This window comes from Pelodiscus sinensis, chromosome 9, assembly GCF_049634645.1.
Source record: "Pelodiscus sinensis isolate JC-2024 chromosome 9, ASM4963464v1, whole genome shotgun sequence".
In the NCBI taxonomy this organism is placed as follows: domain Eukaryota; kingdom Metazoa; phylum Chordata; order Testudines; family Trionychidae; genus Pelodiscus; species Pelodiscus sinensis.
Window position 1 is genome coordinate 11,465,774 of NC_134719.1, and position 17,790 is coordinate 11,483,563.

Genomic DNA, 17,790 nt, shown 5'->3' on the forward strand with positions numbered 1-17,790 from the left:
TCTGAAAGCTCACGGTACACACACAAGCCTCCAAAATCACTGACGGGTACGGCAGGAACAGCCACCATACAACATCTCCACTCCCGGGATCTAATCCTGAACGGCAAATCGGCATTCATGGCTTGTTCAGGGCTAGGTCTAGCTGGTTTCCCACTCGGCGGGCCTTGAGCTTACCTAATGATCCGTTCATGTGATGTGGTTCCATACCTCCCATGCCTCCCATTGGGCCGTCAGAACCGGGCCCCATGGGGAACTGAGGAAGAAAACAGCAGACAATGTAACCCCAAAAATCAGAGACCCTTGCTCCTATCAGCCTCAAGCAGGCCCGCACATCCACTGGTATGGATGGCCTCAAGATAACAGATGGTTTGCGATCCAAATGTTGCCCACATGCAGAAAAGTGACCTGGCTCCCACTGGGTTGGGAAGCAATCCCGCTTAAAACTTAACTGCCTCAAGAAAGCTACAGCGAGTGCTTTGATGGGTCACTAAGGCTACGTCCACATTCCCAAAGCCACGTCAGTACAGTATGCAAGCACAGCCCCCAGCGCAGAGTACGGCGCAGGATCGCCACGTCCCCGCATGCCTGTAGTTATGGGAAAGGAAGCATCACGTTGTCTACCCTGGGGGGAGAGGGGATTGTTGGTATAGCTGGATCACTAGGGTGGGCAGCCAGCTGTAATACTGAGGGTCTGGTTGTTGGATTTAGTGTGGTGGTGGTAGGGACCAATGTTTCCTGTAAGCTTGCTTGTGCCACTCAGGAGAGATTCGAATGCCACCCAGCTGATCAGCAGAGCACCCACAGCTAGGTTTTTTGTTTCTCTTGGTGATGCACATTCACATAAGACAGCCACACTGGGTCAGACTAACGGTCCATCTAGCCCAGTATCCTGTCTTGTGACAATGTCCAATGCCAGATGCCCCAGAGACTGAACAGAATAGGTAACCAAGTGATCCATATCCAGTTGCTCATTCCCAGCTCTCAGGGTAGGGACAACATTTCTGCCCATCTTGGGCAATAGCCACTGATGGACCTAACCTCCATGAATAATCTAGCTCTTTTTTGAACCCTGTTAAAGTCCTGCCCTTCACAAATGTCTTCTGGCAAGGAGTTCCACAAGTTGACTGCGCTGTGGGAAGAAATGTTTCCTTTTGTTTGAAACTTGCTACCTATTAATTTCGTGTGGTGATCCCTACTTCTTCTGTTATAACTCTAGTTCTTGTGTTACATTCATGCACGCATGCCTTGGTGTACATAAAACAATTATTCTGCACATGGATAGAAAAAAAATCCATACATGGATGGAAAAGATTACAGGGAACATTGGGGGTGAGGCCTGCAATATACAGGAGGTCAGAGAGGCTGTGGTGGTCCCCTATGGCATTCAACTGAATAGCTACACAGGGACAAGCTCCGAGCACAGACCAAGTCTACGATGTGACAGCAGCTCTGGGCAGGAAGCGTTCACATGAGCAGAGCCTAGCGTGCACCGAGCACAAAGGGAGCAGAAGCAGAAATCTCTGCCCAGAATGGCAGGGCTCTGGCTCCACCTTCTCCAACTTCCACTGTGACCGGTATTTACAGAGGCAGTAATATCCCTCCATGGGACACCTGCAGTTTGCAGGGCTCCAGACTGTGCTGGAAATAGCTGCCATTGTGGCAAGCTGTCAGCCAAGATACCCAATGAAGCGAGCTGGCAACAGAACAGGCATTGGGTGTGACGAGAAGGGCTGCCTTTCTCCCCACCTGGTTAAATGCTCCAAGGTGTGGGGAGGGCGGGCTTTAAACCCCCCCTTAAAGGAGCAAACTCAGCCACAAACACTGACAGGCAGACCTGTACTCAGACACAGGCATGAAGTCTCCCTTTCACTCTGCCATCAGCAGACACTTTGCCTGACATGCATGCATGTGCAGGGTGACCCCTGGCTGCTGGGTCAGCAGCAGTCTCACAATGGTTCTGCAGCTTCTGTCCCTCCAGGGAGCATGACAGCCCAAAGAGTTATGCATCCTTGAAGCCAGGAAGCAATGCCTAAAGGGCACATCCAGCCACTAGAACCCAGCGTCACCCCCGGGGACCAGCAGGTGTCATTGTGCTGTGCTCTACTAGGATTGGCTCACTCCCTTCACTCCACTGTGCTTGTGACACCCTTCTCTGGCCACCAGTGGGTGTTCCGAGACCACTACGAGCCACAACCACCTCCTGCCTACACAACCTGATCCACCATGGCAAATCCAGGTCCAGGTTTCACGCTGCAGCTGAGGGAGCCAGCCACATTTTCTTTCCTTCCATCACCTCCCAGTGCTCCAAACCACAGTACCGGGGATCAGCAGGGCTTCAACATTATCTCCTTTGCTAGGTCCAGCCCCAGCCCCTGGGTTGTGACCATCCGCCATCTGTCAGGACAAGCCTCCCGCTGGAGCCTACCAATGCAGTGCCTCAAGTCAGCCCATGGGGTTTGCTCTGGAGCAGTCTGGTGCCCAGGCGTCGGGCCTCTGCCAGGCTCCTGTCCCCCAAGAGAACAGGAGTGGGGTCTCTAAACTGGCTCTGCCATTATCCTGACGCACAAAAAGCATCAAAGGCAGCTAGCAGCCTACATGCCCTGTACCAAGCCGAAGAGCATCCAGGATTCAGGCCAACTGGCAGCCTCTGCTCTGGCAAGGCCTAGAGACCTAGAGTTCCAGGCCTGTGAAAGAGATGGGTGGAGGAGCATTCACCTCCCCGCCGTAACAGCTGCTTCTCACCAACACCATCAGCTCCTCTCTTACCAAGCACCAAAGCAGAGAGGCTTCAAGTGGAACCATCACGCTCCAACGCCATCCCCCTCCCAGCACCACCATTCCTCCTCCCCCCAAGTGGATGGGTGCAATGTCTTCCCGCCTCAGCACACAGACAGGAATGACAGACCCTCATGGATCCAGCCAACGCAGCCACTTGCACATGGGCATCACGCACCCATGCTCCAGCATCAGGCAGATGCAATAACGTGGCAGCTCCTTAGAGCAGGGCCCACCCTGCTTGAGAGACAAAGGCACTGAGCACAGCATGGGTACTACTGTAAAGACGCAGGGGGTAGGTTTTCATTCATCATCGCCTCCCTGTCGCTAGACTTGCAGAGGAAGTTCCTACTCACATCGCTTTACTTACGTAAGCTGAAGACCGAGTCAAACCCAGCAAATATTTGTCTAAACAGATACACAGCCGTCGCAAGCACGAAAACCCCCAGTGTGACAGATTCTTGGCTTGTGTACGGAGCTGCAGCACAGAGCAAAGCTTAAAAGCCCCTTAAGGTAGGTCTCTGCAGCAATTAAACACCTGCAGCTGGGCCAGGTCAGTCAAGCTCCCAGGCTGTAAAATTGCTGAGCTGAAGCCTGAGCTCTCAGACCCCCAGAGGAGATCCCAGGTCTCTGCCTCCAGCCTGAGCCTAAATATCTACTCAGCAATTTTTAGCCATGACCTCAAGGCATCAGGCCCAGCCATGGCTGTGCTACAGGTCCTTTATTCCAGTGTAGACATACCCTTTAAGGGACACTGTCAACATGAAATGAGTCAGTCTGGTTTGATCTTTTTCACCTGCACCGCCCATCAACACAACAGCCAACATGGCCCCCTCTCTCTTTCTTCTCCACTGTGACGGTCAGGAGCCCAAATCCCACAGAAATGCAACTTGTTCTTTGAAAATCCCCAGCTTTATACATTGGCCTGTACTTTGTGTCTAGTCTGTTTCACGGTTCTCCCTTGAAGAGTCAGCCTTCCCTTTGGTGTGGGCCTTCGTCCCCTCTGGGAAGGTGAGTATAAAATAGAGTTAATAAACCTCTCACATGTTCACAAAACACCTTGCCCACACTGGCAGGGATTGGAACTCATTTTTGAAAGTAAGTAGCTTAAAAACTGGCTGTATCTCTTTAAATGTGACTGCTAGCTGGGTGTGTTGCTGACATGATCTTGACCAGAGCAGCATGAATGGCCTGTTTTAATGAGCATAAAAAATTAACAAAGTCGCTGAAGAGTTAATCACTTTTTGATGGTTTGTTTTATTTCTATTTTGTAACCAATGGTTGAAATCAATTAAACTGCTCTACCCTCAACTGATGAAGTTAATTATGATTTGTTATGGTATCTGATATGTAAATTATTAGAAAGCAGACTTACATTCGATCGACTGCCTCCAGGCGGTACTGGATTAATCATTGTGTAGATGTTGTCACTTGAATTGGTTGAATCTGTAGAACAGTGAAGCTCAGTAAGTCAGGGTGATTAATTCATTTCTTAATTAAAACAAACTCATGCCACTTGAACTCATTCTTCTGTATTTTATCACCTAAAATTCTTTTTAAGTGCCACCATTTTCTGGCTAATTTGTATTTAATGAAGATTCACAAAGTTTTTAATCACAGAAATTCAACTGTGAAAATAATTCAACTACTGAGAATCACAGGGCTTGCATGTCAGAAGAGGTGTAGAAAGATAATTTGCCTCTATGTATCACTTAATACCTCAAAATTATCCAAAAAAACATTACAACAACATCGGTATTAAAAACAAATCCCAAAACTGTATGGATAAGGAACTTGGATCTTTGTAACGCACATGGTACCAGACAAACCATTTTAATCACATCACAAAATCTAAATGTAAAAATTACAAGTGTGTTGCTGCCACAGAATACCGGGGCAGTGACTAGCAGCACCCATTAACATATGGATTGTTTTATTATGACCTAGTCTGAAATGTAGGTCAGAGTTCTCATAAAAATGCAGAAGCAGAAAGACAGTCGTAATATTACATTTTAGCTCCTCCCCTGCAGCTGTGAAACACCGCTGTTACAGAGCAGGGCTACTTCCCTGGAGCCCACCCACCCGCCGGCCCCTCCTATTGATCACGACAATGATTATTAAACCAGCCTTGCAAAACTGCCAGAGAAATTTACCAGCCCAGATGCAGAATCTTCATGCCCACTTATGTCAGAGATTTTACTGACATCCAAAAAACAAGAAATTTGGGGGTGAGAGAATGTACCTACCCCTGGCAAGCAGAATTTGGCAAAGCTGTTTTCAAAAGCCCCTGAAAGTCCACATTATAAATCTAAACATTACAATGGCAGTCTCCACAGCCTGTTCTTTTTAAGAGAGGAGCCATCATGGTTAAAATGCAGGGGGAAGAAGGGGCACAGGACAATCTCTCTCAAACAGCATGAGTTTTGGGGGGTGGATAATATGATTTTTTTTAAACCTGGGCTTGTATATATATTTTTTTTACACAAGCAAACAGAAGCTGTTTTCTGTATGCCCCTAAATAGTACAAAACGACTCCCTTGCCTTTTTGTTTGCTTACCAGAATGAAAGGCAAAACGAAATATTCCATTTTTTATAAGAACGTTTTGTCAGGACAAGCAGCGTTTTGCACTTTTCTAGAGAGGCTTGTAAGCCAGGCTGATGCATTTCAGAAACTCGGGGATTAAACGAAGTGGCTGCTGCTTCTTAGAGAAACAAATTTGGACACAGAAGGGCTCCCTCCTCTTCCCCACTTCGTATGTACTCAGGCGTGCTCTCCGAGCTCCCCACCACCCACAATTTCCATCCTCTTGAAACTCAATCCTCTAGTACGTTGGTCGAAGTGAATACAATGTCCCATCCGAACAAACCCCAAAAGCGTCTTTCAATAATTGGGCCCAGGATCAGGAATCCAATAGAGCAGCAGTTAAGTGAACTGAGGAGTTTGGGGGCTCATTCAAAATACCCAAGTACATTTGATTTTTTTTTTAAATAGCATTGAATTCATCAGCTGTTGAATTTTACCTGCAGGACTAGGCATGATCGGTGTTCCTGGAGGACCTCCACCACCAGGGGGCCCCTGTAGACAAGATTAAACACACATCAGAAACCACTGTGATAACATATACTGCAATAGGTCAGCAAGATCCTGCTGCTGTCAGCAACAATGTCTCACCTTGGTATTCAGCCAAGCATTAATCTCCTGCTAAAACCTTTGATGCACTCTCGTAGCCAAAGTACAATGCTTTGTTTAAGCCCGAGCAAAATCTGATGTTTTTTCAACTAGGAAGTATTTGAGAGGTATGTGGGAGAGGGCAGAAATCACTTTAGAAAGGGTCCCAGGGATACTGCAAATATTTTTTACATCTGCATGAGAGGGAGGCTGTTCTAGGCACCCAAAACAAATGGATTTTACCAACAAACATCCTTACATTTTAGAATTTCTGCCTCTGCCCAGATTTCTGTACCAACTTGGCATATGGCCACACTATATACATTTAGCTCACACTAAGCATTTATTTAGAAGTCAAAATACGTTATATCCACCCGCACAAATAGAAACAATGACATACAACATATATACTTGGAATTTGACCATGAATCTGGCTAGAAGTAAGAACTAAGCTCCAGTCACTTACCACATATGTACCAGGCGATGAAGAGGAATATGGAATCTATGAACAGATCATAGGAGAGATAGCTGATTATCTGAAATTCAGGATTTCTCCCCAAAATATCCCTGTTTACACATTTAACTCTGGTACCCCACATCCCACTTTGACAAACTGAAAAACAAGCTAGGTTGAATCACAGTAGTGGCCTCTGACATCTTATAATTGCCTGAATATGTTGGCACACCATTTCTTTTAACTCACTCCATCCCCCAAACCCTACTATTTGGCAGGATACAACAGGGCAAGAAAAATGCATGGTTCAAGAGCAAGGTTGTGGTTGTTCTGCACTCTTTCAGACAAACTGGAGGTCACCAAATGACCTGGTGGCTGTAGGACGCTCCCGTCTCTTTCATTCCCCCCTGCACATTTGGAGGGAGGGAGAAGGGATTGCACACACTGCTGCAAAGTATCGCAAAGTTTCCCTGAATCAGAAAAGTGGACAGAAAACTGGCTAAGGAACAGATTAAAACAAAGAAACGCAACCTTAACTTTTAGATACACAAAGGCAGCAACCATATTAACAGAATACTATGTGGCAAAAATCTTCTCTAGTTAACTGGGTGTTCTTATACCTAGGCCAGGAAGCTGTCTACAGTATGGAGGATGGTAAATCTCTGCCCCCCCGGGGGAGGGGGAAAGAGAAGAGAAGAATGCCCCTATTTAAATAGGTTTAACACTATGGGTGTGTCTAGACTACATGCCTCCTTCGACGGAGGCATGTAGATTAGCCAGATCGGAAGAGGGAAATGAAGCCGCGATTAAAATAATCGCGGCTTCATTTAAATTTAAATGGCTGCCCCGATCTGCCGATCAGCTGTTTGTCGGCAGATCGGGGGAGTCTGGACGCGATGCCCCGACAAAGAAGCCTTTCTTCATCGACACAGGTAAGCCTGGTTTCACGAGGCTTACCTGTGTCGATGAAGAAAGGCTTCTTTGTCGGGGCATCGCGTCCAGACTCCCCCGATCTGCCGACAAACAGCTGATCGGCAGATCGGGGCAGCCATTTAAATTTAAATGAAGCCGCGATTATTTTAATCGCGGCTTCATTTCCCTCTTCCGATCTGGCTAATCTACATGCCTCCGTCGAAGGAGGCATGTAGTCTAGACACACCCTATCTGTAGACTGGCTGGCTCTAAAGATAAAGCTTTAGCAAGAAGTTGTAGAAAAAGGAACAGATTAAAACAAAGTCACATTCGTAGAGATGCTCTTTGACAAGCTTTTGCTCTAATCTAATATTGACAAAAAAAACCAGATACTTACTGAATTAGCACTGCTGGGATTAGGCCATGGTCTACCTGCTCCTGGGCCCCTGGAGTTTAAAAGAAAAAGAAAAGTTTTTTATATATGGTACACGGAGATACAGCACAACAACAATGAAAAACCGGGATCTCAAAGTCATTTCAAAGCAAGGGTAAAAGCCACCAAACACCAGAGTTAGAGTCATGGGTTTTGCCTTACATGTTAATTCCAGGCATGCCGGGGCCTAAAGAGTTGGGTGGAGGTCTCATTCCGCCGCCATAGCTCTGCAATGATAACCAAGGATCAGTCTACCATAACGAGAAGGGAAACCGGAGAAGAAAAGAGAAGGGAAAAAAACAAACAAACAAAAACAAGAGGGTTAGTCTGTGAAAATGAACTTTAATAAAAAAAATTAGATGATGATGAACATACAAGCAATTAAAAACTTTTAAACAAACAAGACTTTGGTATCTTTCCATTGACTCTCTGCAAGACATCGTGGGCTGTTAAAGAATACCAACACCAGATACATTTTGCATTATGGATTCCCCATAGTGATTACTGATCACAGCACAGCACCAGGTTACCCTACACCAACACCTGGCCTCTGGGAGTGGCCCACAGACACTTCAGAAGAAAGGGAATGCCCTGCCAAATCTGCGATACAATTATTATAGAAGGTGGAAAATCCCCCTCTAATTCCAGGATGCAAATCAGTTTCTGGCTGGTTTTTCTCTCCCCCACCCCTTTTGTTTGGGGGTGGAAGAACACAGAGAAAAACAAATTAGCTGCTTGAAAGATTATTGCTACAGTGTAATGAGCAAGCAATGGGATGCACAGAGGAGATGCCAACAGCATGAACATTTGCAGCCGCTTTCTAAAATGGAAAAGCAACCTGTCCTCCTAGGGTTATAGCTCACGTAAAACAAGATTGGTCTTCAAATCACTACAGAACAGGGCGTGCTTCCGCTGTGTGCACGCGGACAAACAGATGTACAGAGAGATTTGTGGCCCAGGGAGTTGCGAGGGAAGGGGCTTCTATTTTACTACAGAACTCTTCCAATTGACCAAGTCAGAGTAAATCTGATGTGGCATCAGCAAGTAAAACCCAAACATGTGCAAGGGGCTAGGGGTGGAAGGTGACATGCAAGACAGAAGTGCTGTCAACAAATCCAATGTCTCTCAACTCCGGCACCTGTTTCCCTTTCTTTTATCACCCACTGGCTTTGCCTACGGCAGGAGTCACCCATCAGTGTACCTGATCTTATAGCATATCTACTAGAATGCCAAGCCAGAGGGTGCGGTGGGTCCAAGAAAAGGAAGCCCCATGCTGAATTTCTCTGCCTCTCTCCAAGACAGTTGCCCATCATATCTTTTTCCACATATCTGGGCAGGCTGTTTACAGGATACATCAGCCTGGCTAAAGTCTTCTTGTCTGCTCATCGAGGTAAAAGAGCATTCGTTTCTTCTGTGCCTCAGCCAATTTATTTCCACAAGTTTTGCAAGGCTGGTTGAGGAACAGCCACTGTAGGAAGCCACTGCTCCCACACATCGAGCTAAGTAACCCAACCCAGCCAACTGCCAACTGCCATACTGACAGGGAAAAACCGGGCAGGGGCTTGATGAAAGGCCTGACCAAACACTTTCTCCCTGGAGCTTTGGGCTCCTTGCGTTTGCAAGTATTGCAGTGCAAGTGACTCAGACCAACCACTTAAATGGAAAACCCCCTTTTTAAAAAAAAAAAAAAAAATTTATTTATTTACTTTTTTTTTTTTTTTTTTAAAGGAGAGGAACAAATCTCAGGTGGCTCTCAGGAAGTGAAAGGCTCCCCAGGGACATATACTGACTCCCATTTCCCCTCAGCAAACTTGTTTTTTACTCGCTCAACAGGTTCCCCCATCTCCTTGAGAGCACCTAGGAAGCTCCCCCCCCCCCACTTGAACTCGACCACTAAGTATTCCTGAGGCCCTGAGATTGGAAGAACTATCCTTCTGGGACTGGAATGGGACAAACTTGTATTTGTCCTTGGACACAGAACTCCTAGGAGACACTTACTCTGTGTGTCCCTTTTGGCAGCGTGGGGAGTACACTCGTGGCTAGTCCCCTCACATGGGTATAACAGACCATGAGATGCTGCTTAGGCAAGTAAAGCAAGAGACATTCCTGAACCCTTTGGGTAGGTCAGTGGTGCGCAACCCGTGGGCCGTGAACTCCCTGGGGGTCGCAGATATCTTCCGAGGGGTCTCCATCGCAGTGAGCATAAGCCCCGGCCGCCCGGATCTAAGTGCCGCGCCTGGCCGCCTGGATCTAAGCGCCACACTGCTCAAGTTATCTTTGGAGTCGCGACACAAGTACAATAAAATACGGCGCCGTGGTTGAAAAAAAGATTGCGCACCACTGGGGGGGGTAATCTTCAGGGCGCTTTCCTTGCTCACGCCATGTCTTCCTAGCTAGGCTGCTTTTCCCTGATGCAGGGAAAGACCCCACAGGCTCTGGCAACTCCCAGCTGCAGCCTTTACCTGTCAGTGAAAGATTCCAGCAGGAGGACACAAAGGGAAAAGGCTCTGGCAGCCTGCCACTGTCGCTCCTTGACATGTGTTGTTATGCGTGGCCAGCTCTTCACTGGTCTCTACACATAAAATTCATGCCCTCACAAGAGCTATACAGCCTAGATGTAGTCAGCTGCTAAGAGGCTCTCTTCTCACTGCAAAGCGGGAGGGAAATGTCTCCAGCAAATCCCTTGTTCCTTCCCAGGACAGGAGCTATACCTTATTACACCGCAATATGGTGTTCCGCCCACATTTTTAATTTTCTCCAGTACACTTCCATTCATTTTTGGTTGGCTTATTTGGGAAATTCGTCTTATCAGAAGACTGATTTGAAGTGCATTTGTTTTGGTTGTTGCTCCCCTGCAATCATATCTGTATTTGTAACTCAAAGTGCAACAGTGAGGTCAATAGAATGGTGTTGTACGAGTACAACCATTTCATTACGGTCCCAATTCAACAAAGCACTTAAACATCTACGTAACTTTAAGCATGTTCTGAAGTTCCACTGAATTCTTTGGATTTAAGTCCATGCTGACATGCTTTTACTAAAGTAGGGTCCTTTATCTTACGTATGTACTTTAGGGGGGGATGAAAAGGGTTACCCAAAGAAATCACTAGCAAGTCTCAATTGACAAGTTTCTGTTCCTATGCTAAGCTGCTATACAAAAACCCACGTTAAAACTTTGTATTTCTAATTGGAGCTGAAAGACGACGACCTAACTAACCAAAGTGTTAGAAAAGGGAAAAAACTACTGTTGTGTGGAGAAGCTGGGTGTCAAGCTTCAGCAAAATGTGAATTAAAACAGAGAAGTAACAAACCCTTGGAAGACTGTATTCAGCAGAAGCACTGACACATTAACCTCAGCATCACCCACATAAGCCTTTATACTGTGCACAGAATTAAAGCTATAATCTTTAAAAAAAGAGAGAGAAGGGAAGTCAAGATCTTAAAATGTGATGCTACATTGTAAAAGACAACTTTTTAGTTCATATCAGGTGGCTAATAAATGACTGCAGATAACTGTTGGCTGGATAAAAATGTATTCCATAAGAAAGTTTGTGAAGTAATATTTTAGAAGGTCTTGGAAAAACACATGCTTTGGGAAGGTAGTGAGAGCACAGCATGTGTGCAATGATTTATTATATACAACAAAAATGGGGAGTCTCCTGCAATATTTTTGACTATTTCTTGTATGCACTCGAGCTTCTGAGCACTTGCTTTTTTAGCATTTTAGGAAGACTCAAAGCCAGTTGGTGACATTAATTCTTAAAGCTTTCCGTGGATACAAACAAGGAGCGCTCTAACATACCCTACATTAGAGCAAGAAATAAAGCCCTACAATTCCATAAGTTTTAATAGCTTGTGTGACCAAGAAAAATCTACAAGGTGCTTGATTAAATTTCAAGTTCCACAGCAATTACCTTTGTTTGTCCAAACTGGACAGAGCATCCAGGACTTTCATGGCACTCTTTGCTTGGCTGGTGCAAGTGCAACAGATGCAGGCTTTTGTAATTAGACATGTGGGACTATTATGAGCTTTATACCAGTTCCTGATCATGCCAGACCATTAAAACATAGAACAAAGCTACTGAAATCCAAGTTTGCCTGCAAAGAATGCTTGGGATTTTTTTCTGAGGGGTGGAGAATCTAGTAGAGTTTCACACCTGTGCCCAAGGGGATGGATATTCATTTTTATTCAATCAACTTCTCTCCCTTCTTGTCAGTATTCAGTTCCACTTCACACAAGACTAATTTAGTTTGAACTGCCTCCTCTACACACTCTGAAAAACTGTGCAACATGTTCATTTATTGCACAAACAGCACGGAAGACTCAATACAGGAAACAGGTCAGGGAGGGTAAACTTACATCCAAGATAGACTTTTTAAACACCATACCACCCTATCACAACCAACAAAGAAGAGTGAGTCAACATAGTAGCATGCAAATTCACTTGTTAAAATGAATCAATACAAAGAATATATTAACTCAGATCTACTACGTTTAAAACTTACTCATAATTGGACTGGTTCTCCCATCTCTGGTATGTAACTGAAGAGATGATTTTGTTGGTTGTCTAGCTAACATTTATGCTAGTGAAAATTCAGGGGGAGAATGCTAGTTTGCTAACTTAAAAAAACCCCTGAGCATTCTTGAGTAATGCCAATGCTTAGTTCCTACTACAAAGGAGTCTAGCAAGCTAAGTTTGCTGAAATGCCTCAGGAACGACAAGAACTTCCGAAATATACTGGCAGGGGCGAAAGGGGGGGGGGGGAAGGAGAGGAGGAAGGGCATTACAGGAATAAAAGGTGTTGGAACGTTTCTGAAGCTCACAAGCAGGCAGGTGAGAGATCACTCATCATGTCCCAATTTTGGGACAAAAATCCCTAAAATGCTCATCAGCCAATTCTTCAACTTGAAAATCCCCAAATTGAAGTTTTACTTTCCAAATGGGGGAAGGGAAGAGGCAGAAAACCAAGAGTGGCTTAAATGCCAGAGAACTGAAATGGTCTACAGAGCAGGGTAGGGAAGAAGAGAATGCAGTAGATGGAAGCTTCATGTCCTTGTTATTTATAAATAACTTACTTTTTTTTACGGGGGCACTCCCTTTAAAGTGTTATCAAGGCAAGTTGGATAATGCATTCCCCATCTCTACATGGTCACAGCTAAACAGCACTGCCTCCGACTAAAGAGCTAGAGGGGCTTCTGCAATATCCCTAAAGAGGATGTTGAGCCCTGAAGATACAACTGTTGGAAGGCGGGCTTTCCAGCTGCAATACTCTAATGTAAAATGCATTAGTGCTAATGGGAAATAGGTGGGAAGAACTCCTAGCTCCTTAAACCCCTGGAGATTGTTTGGATGATGTTTTGCTCATAAACTTTATGAAGTCATAAAATGTTATTTGGCACAGGACAGGAGAGAAAATGTGCTGCTTAAGTTTACCTGTGGACCTGGACCCATGGGGCCCATCCCTCGGGGAGGATTCATCCTTTGCATTGGTCCTCCCATGTTAGGGTGCCCTGTTGGAAGTAGAATCAATGAAGTCATTATAGCAGAGTAATAGTGTTTGGCCCAAAGCCAAGTGCAAGACACCTTCAGGCATCCTCGAGCATTTTTACCTTGCTGTCGCGTAGGGTCCATTGAATTTGGCAGCAGTGGCTGCGTACCAGGAACAGCCCCTGGAGGCTAGAAAATTTGGGGGAAAAATGTGGGAAGGAGGGAAGAAAAATAGTTTAAGTTCAAGGCTTTAACCACTTTAATTCAGTTAACTTTGTGTATTTTCTTGACAACAAAGGGACTTGTCATAACTTTCTATGCTTACACAGCATACATCTCCTATGACATGTTTCTGCAAGTCCCTGTCATTTGCCTAACTTTGCTTTTATAACCTTTCCACTTAGTTCCACAGACTTAAAAAACCAAAACAAAACAGTTTCCTTTTAATTCTTCACACTACTATACTAATGGTCAAATTCCAAGCTTCTATTTGTAAACAGACAAAGGAGACCCACATCACATGGCTTTCAGGGTGAGAGATGGTCTGATCAAAGCACTTTAATGAAATGATACTGATGCCAATGCAATTTTGAGGCATACACTTGGTAAATATGCTATGTAAATATTAAAGTTATTTATTTGTCAGTGAAGATACATCTCATCTGCAAAGATAATTTTAAAAATTCTTACTGAATAGATTATGAAGATGGCCTCAGGAGCATTAAAAAAATGTATATTTACTCATTTCCTAGTATCCCGAATGCTGTCAGACTCCACTTGGACAACAAATCTATTTAACGTTCAAAAGAGGACTTCCACGTACAGTGCAGTGCAAGATAAAGGGGGAAAAAAGAACAGATACCATATGCCTTAGGAAAGGAAGCTGTAAACAATTTTGAAACACTGTTGCCTTTCTTTTATTTGAATATGAGCATGAAACAGATCATGCTGTATACATTTCGACTATCCAATAAAGGAAATATGACAGTTTAGGCAGGCAAGGCCATAGATCAATGCTATGAGTGGAGGAAAGATTTTATTTCCCAACCTTCACCGATTTACAGCGTAGGGGACAGAAGTAGAAAAAAAACCATATATGGTTTGCATTGCCATTAATGTGCTTCTTAATGATGTCAGTCTCATTTCTTGTTTATTTGGCCCTGTTGTAATATTTCTGCATCTCTGGACTACCCAAGAACCTAGCAAAGCCGTGTGAGTGTCCTTTTCAATGTAGCATTTAAAAAAAAAAAAAAAAAAAAAGTCTGATTAGTTTTATCCTCCTAAATAACTAATATCCCCCTCAATACCTAGTTACAAACACTTCTGTGTCTTGAGACTAAATGAAACCCAATTCCACCTTGACGCTATGGGGGGAGGGGGGAAGAGAAAGGTGTTTTGTAGCATATAGTTTGCAGAAGACAAATATTCACAGCACTGAGTCTACACAGCATGAGGCAGCTGCTGGACTTTTTTTCAGCAACAGGAGCTTGGACTTGCAAGCCTGATTTGCAGGGTCATTTTAAAACTGCACTTTGCTAAAAAGAGTTGACTTTCTGCATTTCACCAGGCTTGACTAGTGCACATGTACTTCTGCTCCTAACCAATTTCGCCTTCCTGTTCTCCTGCATTAGCTGGGAGCTAGAACCTCTAGCTAAAGAAAATCTGAATCTGGCTGTCCTCTCTTACGTAGGCACATGTAAGGGAATTGTGGCATAGCCACATCACCAATTGTCTGAACAGGGTGTCAAAGCAGCTGAACTCATCCTCATCTTTAGGTGAAACAGATCCACTCAGCCACTTGTCTCTGGTTTCCTGGCACAAAAGCTTCAGGGAAGAGGACTGGAGTCAAGAGGCTGAGTATGAGATCAAGGTCTTCCTTCCTAGGGCAGGCAAGGGGCCTCCGTTGTAAAGCATTCCAAAAGAAGTTACGCAGAGCTGCTTAAGGAAGCAACCATTTTCCACGTGCAGGTTTCTTATTCTAAGGTGGTGAGATTTCACCAGCACCAAGGACGAACGGAATTCAGGGAAGGCGGAGGTATTGTATAAAGCTGGGTGGATTAAACCTTCCTTAAAGCCTTCCCACTTACTCCCCCTGTAACCCCAACAGAAACACATTCCATCCACTCTCAATCTTTATTAAAGGACAGAATGGAACAGGGCTATTTTTAAATATTCCCCACATCGCAGGGAAAAGCTGGAGTAAGAGTTTATACTGGTGTCAACGCATTATAAGAAATGTCATCTGATTTGGTACTTGGTAAGATGGCCAATGTTTCTCTCTGCCACCCCAACACTCTCTCTGGTGACTGACTCAAACTGATAAGCTCCTTGGTTGTAAGACTGATTTTTCTTTCATAACTTTTTCTTACAACAGGAAAGCTAAACAGAGATAGAAACATTTAGGCATCCATTTATGTGCTGTAACAGAAAGAATGCATATGCACTATCTCTGAGTGAGTGCCGTTGACCGAAAGTGACGAGCGCCACTTACCACCGAAAAAAACATAAAAATATTAAAAATTAAATGGACTTTTCTAAATCATAGTCATAAAACACTGACTTGTTTAGCACACGGTGTAAGCTCTCACAAGAGCATTATAAAGTTTATTTTAAAATGTCTTCTTTTGTTAACAGAAATGACATGTTATTGGAATAGAAACTAAGCAGGGAACGGTTCTGAAATACTTTGTGCTACACCTTTTGCTAAAAAGAACACGAAGGAAAATGGTTAAATTCTTAGCAAACACTTGAACAGAATCATTTACAACTAAACAACAGTCTTAAAAATACTGCCCATAAGCAAGCCATGTTCATAACTATACTAATAACCTCTCCCCCTTTTTTTTAAGCTGGAACATGAAAGAAACTAAAATGTAACCTTGCAGCTGATCTAAGCATTCCAATGGACGATTTCTCTAACAGAAGGATCATTTTATATATATTATTTAGATTTTTGAAGATTCAATGGAAAATTAACATTTTAAGCTAGCCTTAATGTAAGCCATCATCAGCGGCACAACACAACTTAGTTTATTATCGGCTCAAATTATGGCAGACAGTCAAAGGAAACAAACAAAAACAAAAAAAAGCGTGATCACAAATGAGAACTCAGAACAGAGTACTACATGAAAGCTTTCCTGTCAGCAAGGAACTGTTTAGCAGTGGAGAAAACACAGTTCCTAAGCCAGGTTCTGATTTTACTACATTTCTATGATTGAGTTTCTACTGGCAAATGGTTTCTTGAGCTTCAATGCATTACAAAACCTCATGGAAAGAGGAGAAAATGTTTTGAACAAATTTGTTCATCAGTGAGCTAATGTTATTTGAATGACAGATACTACAAAGACGACTAAACATGTAAGAAACCTTTAGCTCTGTGGAAGTCTGGTTTTCCCCTACTGCCAAATGAGTTTCAGTTTAAAATCCCCAACGTAACTCAGGTAACAGATGAAGGAAATACAATACCTGGTTTCCCATTCTGATGGGGGGCCGGGGACCTCCTGCATATCGCGGTGACATAAAAGGCTGTAATTATATGAAATTAGTTCAGTGGCAGGATGCACTCACAGCATGGAGATAAGAGAATGACTACGTTCCATACAGACTCTGGTTACAATCTACATATTTTTCTGGAGAAATGTCTTTTTAAAACGAAGCTGGTAAAAACCGATCTGCACACTCCATTTTTGTATTTTTCACAGATTTCTGTTGGAGTGATTGTTTACACATACAGCGTATGGGAGACCTTAGCCACTAGACACATTCCAAGTGAAAAAGAAAACTGGTAAATGAAGCAAAATAACCCAATGCCAAGCATCAAAAGCCAAGCATTTAAACCACGTATTCATATCAGTGCTATGAATGCAATTAAAAAAAACTCCACAAATTAATCGAGTTCTCACACTAGCATAGCTATATAGATTTGAAACTTACGAATAGACTTTCTAATCCACTGTCAACTGAACGTACAAAATCAAAAGGAAACAAACATTTCATATTGGCGCTGGCATGATGCTGGAAGAATAAATTTGAGGACCATAACCCCAGCTGGCATAAATCAGCAAAGTTCTATTAGAATCAAAAGCACGATGCCGAGTCATACCAGCTGACAAGCTTAAAGAGCAAAACAGAACCACAAGCCCCGTTATCAGTGCCCTACATATTTCTAGTGTCTTTACCTGACTGTGGGGTCCCATCATGCTGTTAGGATTGTGAGGTGGAGGCTGTGCGTGTGGCGAGGGCTGAGAACCAGGTGGTCCCTGTGAGGTCAGACAGTAGAAGGAGGTTATAGATTAGCACATGAAAGCGCAGAAAGAGCTAAAAAGGGTTTACTGGAGGATCTGTTTGGAGGGAAGTCAGTCTCATCTTAGCGGAGTTTCTAGTCATTTGTAACTAAAGAACAGTGAATATAATTATATATGAGAAAAAAAACAGAACATCTGTCAAAGCACACCAGCAACATTACAGTAAATGGTTTAGAATTTCAACCAGGCTGCAATGACAAGTACATTTGGATACATTTTGCAAGAGTGCCTGTGGAGAGAGACAAAAGTCTTCT

General features: G+C 43.9%; 1 protein-coding gene across 4 annotated transcripts in view; it reads right to left on the reverse strand.

Annotated features, from left to right (window-relative positions):
• Positions 1 to 17,790, reverse strand: part of SSBP3 (single stranded DNA binding protein 3) — a 155,464-nt gene that overhangs the window by 4,549 nt on the left and 133,125 nt on the right. Inside the window, exons 6-15 of one of the 4 annotated variants that reach the window (XM_006133470.4) lie at positions 17,411 to 17,491; positions 16,698 to 16,757; positions 13,355 to 13,421; positions 13,179 to 13,255; positions 7,906 to 7,994; positions 7,708 to 7,756; positions 6,411 to 6,446; positions 5,797 to 5,851; positions 4,151 to 4,221; positions 175 to 253 (exon numbers count right to left, since the gene is read on the reverse strand). In XM_006133470.4, coding sequence (XP_006133532.1) covers positions 175 to 253; positions 4,151 to 4,221; positions 5,797 to 5,851; positions 6,411 to 6,446; positions 7,708 to 7,756; positions 7,906 to 7,994; positions 13,179 to 13,255; positions 13,355 to 13,421; positions 16,698 to 16,757; positions 17,411 to 17,491 — 664 coding nt within the window. The remainder of the gene's footprint in view (positions 1 to 174; positions 254 to 4,150; positions 4,222 to 5,796; positions 5,852 to 6,410; positions 6,447 to 7,707; positions 7,757 to 7,905; positions 7,995 to 13,178; positions 13,256 to 13,354; positions 13,422 to 16,697; positions 16,758 to 17,410; positions 17,492 to 17,790) is intronic. The other 3 variants (XM_006133471.4, XM_006133473.4, XM_006133475.4) reach the window with 3 other exon arrangements.